The sequence below is a fragment of the Palaemon carinicauda genome, chromosome 12, assembly GCF_036898095.1.
Source record: "Palaemon carinicauda isolate YSFRI2023 chromosome 12, ASM3689809v2, whole genome shotgun sequence".
Taxonomy (NCBI): Eukaryota; Metazoa; Arthropoda; class Malacostraca; order Decapoda; family Palaemonidae; genus Palaemon; species Palaemon carinicauda.
The window spans coordinates 142316480-142331479 of NC_090736.1; the positions used below are offsets into that span (position 1 = coordinate 142316480).

General features: G+C 31.4%; 1 protein-coding gene across 1 annotated transcript in view; it reads left to right on the forward strand.

The window, feature by feature from the left end:
• The window catches only part of LOC137651093 (uncharacterized), a 41572-nt gene that overhangs the window by 18194 nt on the left and 8378 nt on the right, over window positions 1-15000 (forward strand). Inside the window, exon 2 of the mRNA XM_068384230.1 lies at window positions 14822-14936. Within this exon, the coding sequence (XP_068240331.1) occupies window positions 14822-14936 (115 nt within the window). The remainder of the gene's footprint in view (window positions 1-14821; window positions 14937-15000) is intronic.

Here is a 15000-nt window from a genome sequence, read left to right on the forward strand (position 1 = left end):
GATATACTACAGAAAACATAAAAGTGTTCCACCAAGATATGAAACAAAACATGAAAATGTTCCACCAAGACATAAAACAGAAAACATGAAAATGTTCCACCATATGCAACGGAAAACAGGAAAAAACGTCCAAGCAAATACTTCCATAATTGGGGTGACTATGATATTATACAACAGAAAACATGAAAATGCTCCACCAAGATAAAAAACAGAAAACATGAAAATGTTCCACCAAATACAACAGAAAACATGGAAATGTTCCACCACGATATACAACAGAAAACATGAAAGTGTTCCACCATGATATACAACAAAAAACATGAAAGTGTTCCACCAAGATATACAACAGGAAACATAAAAATGTTCCACCAAGATAAACAACAGAAAACATGAAAATGTTCCACCAAGATATAAAACAGAAAACATGAAAATGTTCCACCATGATATACAACAGAAAACATCAAAATGTTCCTCAATGATATACAGGGGAAAACAGGAAAAAGCGTCCAAGCAAATACTTCCATAATTGGGGTGACTATGATATTATACAACAGAAAACATGAAAATATTCCACCAAGATAAAAAAAAAGAAAACATGAAAATGTTCCACAAAGATATACAAAAGAAAACATGAAAATGTTCCACCATGATATACACCAGAAAACATGAAAAAGTTCCACTAAGATAAACAACAGAAAACATAAGTGTTCCACTATGCTATACAACAGAAAACAAGAAAAAGCGTCCCAGCAAATACTTCCATAATTGGGGTGACTATGATATTCGTCCATTAAACAACACCCCCCCCCCCCCCCAATAACTAGAGCATACCGCATGTGGTTGAGGTTCTCAACTGTCGAACAGGGTGTTACAAGCATAAAAATATTGAAAAATTAAATATAAGGTAAGCACTACACTGAATGCTGCGATATTATTAAATCAAGGGCTACGTCTACATGAAAAAAGATATCACCATAATAAGAAAACCATATGGTGCTAGAGCTTCCCATATTTTGAAAAATAGTAATCTCCCCTATAAAATGAAGAGCAAGTAAGTGTCTGGCTATATATATATATATATATATATATATATATATATATATATATATATATATATATATATATATATATATATATATATATATGAGAGAGAGAGAGAGAGAGAGAGAGAGAGAGAGAGAGAGAGAGAGAGAGAGACCACACTCCCGCAAATTGGCGAACCAGCGAGTTATAGGAAATGGGGAGGGGTGGGAAGGGTTCAATCTGTGTGTGAGCGCACGTCTCAGTCTATGCGCATAACTATCTAGATATTAAGAAGTCAGTTTTGACGGCTCGGGTACACTAGTATTGTGAATAATAAGCTGTATGTGACCCCATATGGAAATGGGAAAAGCTGGAATCAAAGAAAAATGTACCAAGACGGAAAATCTTCCCATAACTACAATTTTCCCTCACGAGCTGAACGGGGAACGAGGGAAAAGCCTGTGGAAGTGTGGGAGGTGGATATGAAGTTGACAGGCAGCCAGAGGGTGATGTAAAGTTCGCATGATAGCAGTAAAATAATAAGAGAGCTCCTTGGCAGAAGTGGGAGGAGGATATAAAGTTGAAGGACAGCCAGGGAAGGATATAAAGTTTGTAGGAGAGCGGAGGTTGCCGAAGATGAAGAATGCAGGGGGTGAAAAGGCCACCGGTTAATGTCAAGAAATCGCTACGTTCAAAATTTCAGGAGACGGAGGGCGCAGTAGAAAAGGTGTAACAAAACACTTGCTGAACATTAAAGGAGAAATTACAGACTTTTATATATATATATATATATATATATATATATATATATATATATATATATATATATATATATATATATATATATATATATATATATATATATATATATATATATATACGAAAAGGTTATAACAAAGGGCAACAAAGATTTTCATTAAAAATTAGAAACTAAATTATAATTAACAAATTAATAGGAGGATGTTTAATTTGCTGAATAAGAAGGTCTCCAAAAATGAAACTACTGTATATACAAAATAAACAACCAGGATAATAAGTAAAAGTTGTAACCGTGACATTTCTTTAAATAGGCCTACTCCCTATTCCAATATAACTAACTACTGAATCTAAGCAAAGTTGGCAAAAGTTTGTTTTCAAATGTTAAAATCGTTAAGCAAAATTTTATTCTAGTATACGTTTAGTTAATAACTCCTTTTCCCATCCACTGTGCTATAAAATAAATGCTCAAAACTTAAAAATAAAATTAAATTGAAATTTTATTTCGAACAAATTATGCTACGGCACAATTCAAGGTGTCCTTAGGCCTTTACTCGTATGCTGTAAACTAAATATCTGAAACATTTATGGTTATAATGATCCTAAGTAGTCAAACCTTGAGAAAACTAACATAAATCAAAACTAGATCTTAACATTAACAAGTTGGCTGGTAAATATTATTCCCAAGACCATCCCTTCCTTAGGCTACCCTAATACCTTATCGTAATAAAAACATTTAGGTTAGGCTAAAGGAGAGCTACCTACATCTACAACGAAGTGATTTAGTTAGGTATATAAATACAGTTCGGCTTAAAAACTAGATTTATTTACATAACTAAGTTATGTAAATAAATCCAGATACCAAAATTATACTGTCATGATTTACTTACATTAATCGGTAGTCTATAGCAGCTGGACTACAGGTGTCCACATGTTGCAGAGATTTAGCGTCAACGAAACAGACATTATATTACTGAAAACACGAAACGGCAACTAATTCACACGAACTAAAGACAATAGATGTATTAAGCAGACGTCAGCAACGTGAACGAACTGAAGCAAACACATACACAAACTGTGTCACGATCTTTATAAACCAATAAGTGATTTACCGGCCGTTTGGACAGTGTTGCCAGATGTATTAGTCTAATAATCCCCAAACCTTAAGAAAAAATATCCCCAAAACAACCCAAAAATCCCTATTTCCACAAATATATATTCTTCCCATCCTGTAGGCTTTACCTATACAGAAATTACTCCCTATACTTCATATAAGTGCAAGCAAACTATTCGCAACAATATAAAGGTCTATTCATCTTTATTTCTTCTTCATGGAAATTCATACAGAATATCCCCACCAGACAACCAAAATCCCCAAAATCAAGGGATAAATCCCATATGGCAACACTGCGTTTGGAGTCGAGAACTTGAGATACTAAACTAGATATGGGGAGAAATCGTAACATGAGTTGCCATTTAGCATATAATCTCACCTTTTGGAAGACAAAACAGTAGTTATGACTATAATACAACTATTTAGAAACATGAATGGTGACGTGATTTATATATTTCAAATATAGAATATATGTTTATTTCGAACAGTAATTAACCTTAAGTTTATTTATATGCTATGTTTTCTTGATGTTGTTGGCACCATCAACAAGAGAAGACATGCAAGCACAATGATACGAAGTGAAGAGATGTAACCAATGAAGACGATTTAATTCATATATATAGATATATATATATATATATATATATATATATATATATATATATATATATATATATATATATATATATATATATGTGTGTGTGTGTGTGTGTGTGTGTGTGTGTGTTTCCAGAGAAAGGGTTAGTCATTGGATGAGGTTGAGATCAAGCCGGGTTTGGGGCTACCGTTGTCCCTTGCCCCTATGCAACTGTCAAGTGTTATACGTTATTGAAAGGGGAAATAGGACTGACGTGGACCTCTTAAACTCTCCCAACCAACAGAGATGGGGTATGAAACAAAATGCTGAATTGCACACCAGATCGGAGAACAACTTAATATAGTCAATTTCTTTTAGCAATGCAGATTTGCACCGACTCACAGAGGTGCCCTTTTAGCGCGAAAAAGTTTCCTGATCGCTGATTGGTTTGATACTCTTGCCTCTCCGAAGCAGAGGAGAACCTAAAGTATATTATTGTACCAAAGGGGAGGAGAAAGGCGTCTTTATATGGTAGATTCGACCCTTTCTCGGAACAAATATATACAAATAAGTCCATTTGATAATGTTTTATACATTGATGGTGGTAGACTTCAAAACCGGACATTGCTATCTTTAGTACCATTGTTTAGGATGTAGATACCTAATATTCAAATGTATAGGAACATTATCTGCATTACTGTTTTGCAATAACATCAAGTTTCTAATAAGACGTGTAAAATAAACATTTCTTGATAATTGAATGTGAAAGCATGAAAGGGAATATTCAGTCTCATTTAATCTATAATAAGGCAAAGATTTATTTAGAAAAGAAAGGGGAATAAAAAAGTTGGATGATGATAAGCAGGCTAAGTCTTTTACACGGTTGTAGGCCTATAAGATCTACAATAACTTGTAAAGGTCACTCATGAATAGCAGAAGAAATGGACAGTGACAATGCCCTAAAAAAGTTTCGCCTATGAGCGGAGTATTAACATTTACAATATACACAAATATGTTTGTCTTCGAGTTGAAGCAACATTTTTTTCCCAAAGTGGTAGTTTTTAGAAGAGATCAATAAATTGCATGGCTGGAGATATAATCAAATTATGGACCTACCGAAATAGCTTATTTTCTACGACCCAAACAACAAAATACACACACACACACACACACACACACACACATATATATATATATATATATATATATATATATATATATATATATATATATATATATATATATATATATATATATACAATCATTATCATCATCAGCAGCAACTAGTCCACTGCAGGACATAGGCCTCAGATATGGCCTTCCACTTGCGTCTGTGTTTTAGTCTTTCCATGCCAGTCTACAACCGCAAATTTTCTTAGTTCGTCAATATATCGTCTTCTCTTCCTTCCCCCTGCTTCTATTGTAATCTTTAGGGACCCATTCTTAATGTCAAACGACTATATATCCTCGTATATCCTGCATTTTCTTACATATTAGAATTCCTTTCTAATTGGAGATACCTCAAAGTGGTTATAAAGGGTTTGCTCATCGATATGATCAGCAAAGCTCTACTAGTCAGGGTTTACTGCGAGGAATCTGACCAAAGTTTCCCACCATCACCAGTCCACAATGGCCAGCGTGATGATGAAAACTGGCCAAAACCCATATAAAACTATATATATATATATATATATATATATATATATATATATATATATATATATATATATATATATATGTGTGTGTGTATATATATATATATATATATATATATATATATATATATATATATATATATATATAGACCGTATATATACATACATATATATATATATATATATATATATATATATATATATATATATATATATATATATATATATATGTGTGTGTGTGTGTGTGCGTGTGTGTTTACAGTATGTATATGTGTATACATATGGTATATATGTGTATATATATGTATGTATATATGTGTGTATATAGGCCTATATATGTATATATATACTCTAAATTATTTACAACACGCCTAGGAGTTTCTAAGAATTTATATTGGGAAAATGTAGGAATTAACTTTACTGAGGAATACCTTAACAATTCAAGATTTGCAGATGACGTAGTTCTATTTAGTGAATCATGGAAGGAGTTGAAAAACATGTTAGAAGATTTTAATGGAAATAAACACAAATGTAGGACTGAAAATGAATGAGTAAAACTAAGATGATTTTTATTGAAAATGCAAAGATAACAAATATGGGTTATGAACGGACCTCTGGAGAATGTCAATGAATATGCGTACTTGTTACTGCCATTAGTGTCTGCAACCTTACCATCCTTGTGAGCTAAGGTTGGGGGGTTTGGGGGAGCCTATAGGTCTATCCGCTGAGTCATCAGCAGCCATTGCCTGGCCCTCCCTGGTCCTAGCTTGGATGGAGAGGAGGCTTGGGCGCTGATCATAAGTAATATGGTCAGTCTCTAGGGCATTGTCCTGATTCCTAGGGCAATGTCACTGTCCTTTGCCTCTGCCAGTCAAGAGCCACCTTTAAACCTTTAAACCTTTAGGACAGAAAGTAAGCGTTTTCCCAGGACATGAGACCAAAACTAAAAGAGAGATAAGCATGAGATGGAGAGGAGCTTTTAGTAAATAAAATGAAATTATGAAGAGTAAAATGTCATTTTCTCTAAAAAGAAAAGTATTTAATCAAGATGGTCTTAATTGTATTAACTCATGTATCAGAAACTTGAAGCCTTACTAAACCTTAGAACAGAAGCTAGTTACATCTCATAGAGCTATGGAAAAAATTGGGAATAACACCAGGGGACAGAAAAAGAACAACATGGATACGAGAGCAAACTAAAGTAGAGGATATTTTAACATGTAAGAAAAACAAATGGACCCATAGACAGGACATAAAGTGAGAAAAATAGATAACAGATGGACAACAACAACAACAAATGCAGCCGTTTCAAGTCTACTGCAGGACAAAGGCCTCAGACACGTCCTCGTCACGTCTGTGGTTTTGCTATTTTCATCAGCGCGCTGGCCATTGCGGATTGGTGATGGTGGAGACTTTAGTATGATCTCGCTCACAGCAAAACAATCAAGTATGGCTGACCTTAACTAGTACAGCTTTGCTGATCATATATATATATATATATATATATATATATATATATATATATATATATATATATATATATATATGCGTAAAAATCACAGGAAAACGTGATGCTCAGATGCAGAAGAACCACAGGGAAAATGAAAATACAGAATATACACTTGAGTCCTGACTAGTTTCGTGATACTTCCTCAGAGGACTGTATCACGAAACTAGTCAGGACTCAAGTGTATATTCTGTATTTTCATTTTCCCTGTGGTTCTTCTGAAGGATGTATCACGAAACTAGTCAGGACTCAAGTGTATATTCTGTATTTTCATTTTCCCTGTGGTTCTTCTGCATATATATATATATATATATATATATATATATATATATATATATATATATATATATATATATATATATATATATATATATATATATATTATATATATATATATATATATATATATATATATATATATATATATATATATATATATATACACACAGTATATATGTGCGTGTGTTTATGTATAAAAAATATTTTTATGTCTAGCCTACTACTGTATTCATTATTCCGATTTTATCACAATTATTTTATCATAATCCTTACAATCATTGCAAGCCAAGCAACAACCCTAGCTGTAAAAGATGAATATCACAATCCTTTGGATCCCATTAGTTAAATCATGCTAGTGTGTTTGAGCCAAAGAGTCAATAAAACAACAGTTAGGAAAAGTACAAAGTTATACAAACAAGTCACATAATCCAATAATACTTTATTTTGAAAAATCAGTGGAATAACCCATGATTCTACATCGTATATACAAGCCAAAACTATGTATGATATGATAAAACACTGAAAATTTTCTTCTCACTGAACACTTCCATTTTATCTCATTGATAAAACACTGATCATTTTCTTCTCACTGAACGCTTCCATTTTTTTCTCATTGATAAAACACTGAAATTTTTCTTCTCACATTTTTTTCTCATTGATAAAACACTGAAATTTTTCTTCTCACTGAACGCTTCCATTTTTTTCTCACTGATAAAACACTGAAATTTTTCTTCTCACTGAACACTTCCATTTTTTCTCATTGATAAAACACTGAAAATTTTCTTCTCACTGAACGCTTCCATTTTTTTCTCATTGATAAAACACTGAAAATTTTCTTCTCACTGAACACTTCCATTTTTTTCTCATTGATAAAACACTGAAATTTTTCTTCTCACTGAACGCTTCCATTTTTTTCTCATTGATAAAACACTGAAATTTTTCTTCTCACTGAACGCTTCCATTTTTTTCTCATTGATAAAACACTGAAAATTTTCTTCTCACTGAACGCTTCCATTTTTTTCTCATTGATAAAACACTGAAATTTTTCTTCTCACTGAACGCTTCCATTTTTTTCTCATTGATAAAACACTGAAATTTTTCTTCTCACTGAACGCTTCCATTTTTTTCTCATTGATAAAACACTGAAAATTTTCTTCTCACTGAACGCTTCCATTTTTTTCTCATTGATAAAACACTGAAAATTTTCTTCTCACTGAACGCTTCCATTTTTTTCTCACTGATAAAACACTGAAATTTTTCTTCTCACTGAACGCTTCCATTTTTTTCTCACTGATAAAACACTGAAATTTTTCTTCTCACTGAACGCTTCCATTTTTTTCTCACTGATAAAACACTGAAATTTTTCTTCTCACTGAACGCTTCCATTTTTTTCTCATTGATAAAACACTGAAATTTTTCTTCTCACTGAACACTTCCATTTTTTCTCATTGATAAAACACTGAAATTTTTCTTCTCACTGAACACTTCCATTTTTTCTCATTGATAAAACACTGAAATTTTTCTTCTCACTGAACACTTCCATTTTTTCTCATTGATAAAACACTGAAATTTTTCTTCTCACTGAACACTTCCATTTTTTCTCATTGATAAAACACTGAAATTTTTCTTCTCACTGAACACTTCCATTTTTTCTCATTGATAAAACACTGAAATTTTTCTTCTCACTGAACACTTCCATTTTTTCTCATTGATAAAACACTGAAATTTTTCTTCTCACTGAACACTTCCATTTTTTCTCATTGATAAAACACTGAAATTTTTCTTCTCACTGAACACTTCCATTTTTTCTCATTGATAAAACACTGAAAATTTTCTTCTCACTGAACGCTTCCATTTTTTTCTCATTGATAAAACACTGAAATTTTTCTTCTCACTGAACACTTCCATTTTTTCTCATTGATAAAACACTGAAACTTTTCTTCTCACTGAACACTTCCATTTTTTCTCATTGATAAAACACTGAAATTTTTCTTCTCACTGAACGCTTCCATTTTTTTCTCACTGATAAAACACTGAAATTTTTCTTCTCACTGAACGCTTCCATTTTTTTCTCACTGATAAAACACTGAAATTTTTCTTCTCACTGAACGCTTCCATTTTTTTCTCACTGATAAAACACTGAAATTTTTCTTCTCACTGAACGCTTCCATTTTTTTCTCACTGATAAAACACTGAAATTTTTCTTCTCACTGAACACTTCCATTTTTTCTCATTGATAAAACACTGAAATTTTTCTTCTCACTGAACGCTTCCATTTTTTCTCATTGATAAAACACTGAAAATTTTCTTCTCACTGAACGCTTCCATTTTTTTCTCATTGATAAAACACTGAAAATTTTCTTCTCACTGAACGCTTCCATTTTTTTCTCATTGATAAAACACTGAAAATTTTCTTCTCACTGAACGCTTCCATTTTTTTCTCATTGATAAAACACTGAAATTTTTCTTCTCACTGAACACTTCCATTTTTTTCTCATTGATAAAACACTGAAATTTTTCTTCTCACTGAACGCTTCCATTTTTTTCTCATTGATAAAACACTGAAATTTTTCTTCTCACTGAACGCTTCCATTTTTTTCTCACTGATAAAACACTGAAATTTTTCTTCTCACTGAACGCTTCCATTTTTTTCTCACTGATAAAACACTGAAATTTTTCTTCTCACTGAACACTTCCATTTTTTCTCATTGATAAAACACTGAAATTTTTCTTCTCACTGAACACTTCCATTTTTTCTCATTGATAAAACACTGAAATTTTTCTTCTCACTGAACACTTCCATTTTTTCTCATTGATAAAACACTGAAAATTTTCTTCTCACTGAACGCTTCCATTTTTTTCTCATTGATAAAACACTGAAATTTTTCTTCTCACTGAACGCTTCCATTTATTTCTCATTGATAAAACACTGAAATTTTTCTTCTCACTGAACGCTTCCATTTTTTTCTCACTGATAAAACACTGAAATTTTTCTTCTCACTGAACACTTCCATTTTTTCTCATTGATAAAACACTGAAAATTTTCTTCTCACTGAACGCTTCCATTTTTTTCTCATTGATAAAACACTGAAAATTTTCTTCTCACTGAACACTTCCATTTTATCTCATTGATAAAACACTGATTATTTTCTTCTCACTGAACACTTCCATTTTTTCTCATTGATAAAACACTGAAATTTTCTTCTCACTGAACACTTCCATTTTATCTCATTGATAAAACACTGATTATTTTCTTCTCACTGAACACTTCCATTTTTTCTCATTGATAAAACACTGAAATTTTTCTTCTCACTGAACACTTCCATTTTTTCTCATTGATAAAACACTGAAAATTTTCTTCTCACTGAACACTTCCATTTTTTCTCATTGATAAAACACTGAAATTTTTCTTCTCACTGAACACTTCCATTTTTTCTCATTGATAAAACACTGAAATTTTTCTTCTCACTGAACACTTCCATTTTTTTCTCATTGATAAAACACTGAAATTTTTCTTCTCACTGAACGCTTCCATTTTTTTCTCACTGATAAAACACTGAAATTTTTCTTCTCACTGAACACTTCCATTTTTTCTCATTGATAAAACACTGAAAATTTTCTTCTCACTGAACGCTTCCATTTTTTTCTCATTGATAAAACACTGAAAATTTTCTTCTCACTGAACACTTCCATTTTATCTCATTGATAAAACACTGATTATTTTCTTCTCACTGAACACTTCCATTTTTTCTCATTGATAAAACACTGAAAATTTTCTTCTCACTGAACACTTCCATTTTATCTCATTGATAAAACACTGATTATTTTCTTCTCACTGAACACTTCCATTTTTTCTCATTGATAAAACACTGAAATTTTTCTTCTCACTGAACACTTCCATTTTTTCTCATTGATAAAACACTGAAAATTTTCTTCTCACTGAACACTTCCATTTTTTCTCATTGATAAAACACTGAAATTTTTCTTCTCACTGAACACTTCCATTTTTTCTCATTGATAAAACACTGAAATTTTTCTTCTCACTGAACACTTCCATTTTTTCTCATTGATAAAACACTGAAATTTTTCTTCTCACTGAACACTTCCATTTTTTCTCATTGATAAAACACTGAAATTTTTCTTCTCACTGAACACTTCCATTTTTTCTCATTGATAAAACACTGAAAATTTTCTTCTCACTGAACGCTTCCATTTTTTTCTCATTGATAAAACACTGAAATTTTTCTTCTCACTGAACACTTCCATTTTTTCTCATTGATAAAACACTGAAACTTTTCTTCTCACTGAACACTTCCATTTTTTCTCATTGATAAAACACTGAAATTTTTCTTCTCACTGAACGCTTCCATTTTTTTCTCACTGATAAAACACTGAAATTTTTCTTCTCACTGAACGCTTCCATTTTTTTCTCACTGATAAAACACTGAAATTTTTCTTCTCACTGAACGCTTCCATTTTTTTCTCACTGATAAAACACTGAAATTTTTCTTCTCACTGAACGCTTCCATTTTTTTCTCACTGATAAAACACTGAAATTTTTCTTCTCACTGAACACTTCCATTTTTTCTCATTGATAAAACACTGAAATTTTTCTTCTCACTGAACGCTTCCATTTTTTCTCATTGATAAAACACTGAAAATTTTCTTCTCACTGAACGCTTCCATTTTTTTCTCATTGATAAAACACTGAAAATTTTCTTCTCACTGAACGCTTCCATTTTTTTCTCATTGATAAAACACTGAAATTTTTCTTCTCACTGAACGCTTCCATTTTTTTCTTATTGATAAAACACTGAAATTTTTCTTCTCACTGAACACTTCCATTTTTTTCTCATTGATAAAACACTGAAATTTTTCTTCTCACTGAACGCTTCCATTTTTTTCTCATTGATAAAACACTGAAATTTTTCTTCTCACTGAACACTTCCATTTTTTTCTCACTGATAAAACACTGAAATTTTTCTTCTCACTGAACGCTTCCATTTTTTTCTCACTGATAAAACACTGAAATTTTTCTTCTCACTGAACACTTCCATTTTTTCTCATTGATAAAACACTGAAATTTTTCTTCTCACTGAACACTTCCATTTTTTCTCATTGATAAAACACTGAAATTTTTCTTCTCACTGAACACTTCCATTTTTTCTCATTGATAAAACACTGAAAATTTTCTTCTCACTGAACGCTTCCATTTTTTTCTCATTGATAAAACACTGAAATTTTTCTTCTCACTGAACGCTTCCATTTTTTTCTCATTGATAAAACACTGAAATTTTTCTTCTCACTGAACGCTTCCATTTTTTTCTCACTGATAAAACACTGAAATTTTTCTTCTCACTGAACACTTCCATTTTTTCTCATTGATAAAACACTGAAAATTTTCTTCTCACTGAACGCTTCCATTTTTTTCTCATTGATAAAACACTGAAAATTTTCTTCTCACTGAACACTTCCATTTTATCTCATTGATAAAACACTGATTATTTTCTTCTCACTGAACACTTCCATTTTTTCTCATTGATAAAACACTGAAAATTTTCTTCTCACTGAACACTTCCATTTTATCTCATTGATAAAACACTGATTATTTTCTTCTCACTGAACACTTCCATTTTTTCTCATTGATAAAACACTGAAATTTTTCTTCTCACTGAACACTTCCATTTTTTCTCATTGATAAAACACTGAAAATTTTCTTCTCACTGAACACTTCCATTTTTTCTCATTGATAAAACACTGAAATTTTTCTTCTCACTGAACACTTCCATTTTTTCTCATTGATAAAACACTGAAATTTTTCTTCTCACTGAACACTTCCATTTTTTTCTCATTGATAAAACACTGAAATTTTTCTTCTCACTGAACGCTTCCATTTTTTTCTCACTGATAAAACACTGAAATTTTTCTTCTCACTGAACACTTCCATTTTTTCTCATTGATAAAACACTGAAAATTTTCTTCTCACTGAACGCTTCCATTTTTTTCTCATTGATAAAACACTGAAAATTTTCTTCTCACTGAACACTTCCATTTTATCTCATTGATAAAACACTGATTATTTTCTTCTCACTGAACACTTCCATTTTTTCTCATTGATAAAACACTGAAAATTTTCTTCTCACTGAACACTTCCATTTTATCTCACTGATAAAACACTGATTATTTTCTTCTCACTGAACACTTCCATTTTTTCTCATTGATAAAACACTGAAATTTTTCTTCTCACTGAACACTTCCATTTTTTCTCATTGATAAAACACTGAAAATTTTCTTCTCACTGAACACTTCCATTTTTTCTCATTGATAAAACACTGAAATTTTTCTTCTCACTGAACACTTCCATTTTTTCTCATTGATAAAACACTGAAATTTTTCTTCTCACTGAACACTTCCATTTTTTTCTCATTGATAAAACACTGAAAATTTTCTTCTCACTGAACGCTTCCATTTTTTCTCACTGATAAAACACTGAAATTTTTCTTCTCACTGAACACTTCCATTTTTTCTCATTGATAAAACACTGAAAATTTTCTTCTCACTGAACGCTTCCATTTTTTCTCACTGATAAAACACTGAAAATTTTCTTCTCACTGAACACTTCCATTTTATCTCATTGATAAAACACTGATTATTTTCTTCTCACTGAACACTTCCATTTTTTCTCATTGATAAAACACTGAAATTTTTCTTCTCACTGAACACTTCCATTTTTTCTCATTGATAAAACACTGAAAATTTTCTTCTCACTGAACGCTTCCATTTTTTCTCACTGATAAAACACTGAAATTTTTCTTCTCACTGAACACTTCCATTTTTTCTCATTGATAAAACACTGAAATTTTTCTTCTCACTGAACACTTCCATTTTTTCTCATTGATAAAACACTGAAAATTTTCTTCTCACTGAACACTTCCATTTTATCTCATTGATAAAACACTGATTATTTTCTTCTCACTGAACGCTTCCATTTTTTCCCATTGATAAAACAGAAAATTTTCTTTTCACTGAACACTTCTATTTTATCTCATTGATAAAACACTGATCATTTTCTTCTCACTGAACGCTTCCATTTTTTCCCATTGATAAAACAGAAAATTTTCTTTCACTAAACGCTTCCATTTTTTCCCATTGATAAAACATAACATTTTCTTCTCACTAAACGCTTCCATTTTTTCCCATTGATAAAACACTGAATTCTATTTTCTCAATGAACTTTGCCATTTTTTCACATTGATAAAACACAGAAATATTTCTTCTCAAAGAACGCTTCCAATTTCTTACTCATTGACAAAACAGAAAATTTTCTTCTCACTGAACTCTTCCATTTTTTTCACATTGATTTTTTTTTTTTTTTACTCATTGATAGAACAGGAATTTTTCTTCTCACTGAACTCTTCCATTTTTTTTTCTTTTTTCATTGATAGAACAGGAATTTTTCTTCTCACTGAACTCTTCCATTTTTTTCTTTTGTCATTGATAAAACAAATTTTTCTTCTCACTGAACTCTTCCATTTTTTTCTTTTGTCATTGATAAAACAAATTTTTCTTCTCACTGAACTCTTCCATTTTTTTTTCTTTTTTTTTTTTTGTCATTGATAAAACAGAAATTTTTCTTCTCACTGAACTCATCCATTTTTTATTCTTTTTTTTTTTTTTTTGTCATTGATTAAACAGAAATTTTTCTTCTCACTGAACTCATCCATTTTTTTTTTTTTCATTGATAGAACAGGAATTTTTCTTCTCACTGAACTCTTCCATTTTTTTTTCTTCATTGATAGAACAGGAATTTTTCTTCTCACTGAACTCATCCATTTTTTTTTTTTTTTTGTCATTGATTAAACAGAAATTTTTCTTCTCACTGAACACATCCATTTTTCTCTCACTGGCAGACGAGGCGCGTCGTGAGTCGGAGGACAGTGGCGACAGGCGAGCTCGTAGGAACAGGAGGTTCAACGAGGATGAAGAAGAGCAGGCTTCGAAGAAGAAGGAGGATGAAGATGAAGAGTAAGTACGAAAGGATTGAACGAAGAGGGAATAAAATAATGAAGGATGATAACTAGAACTTCTA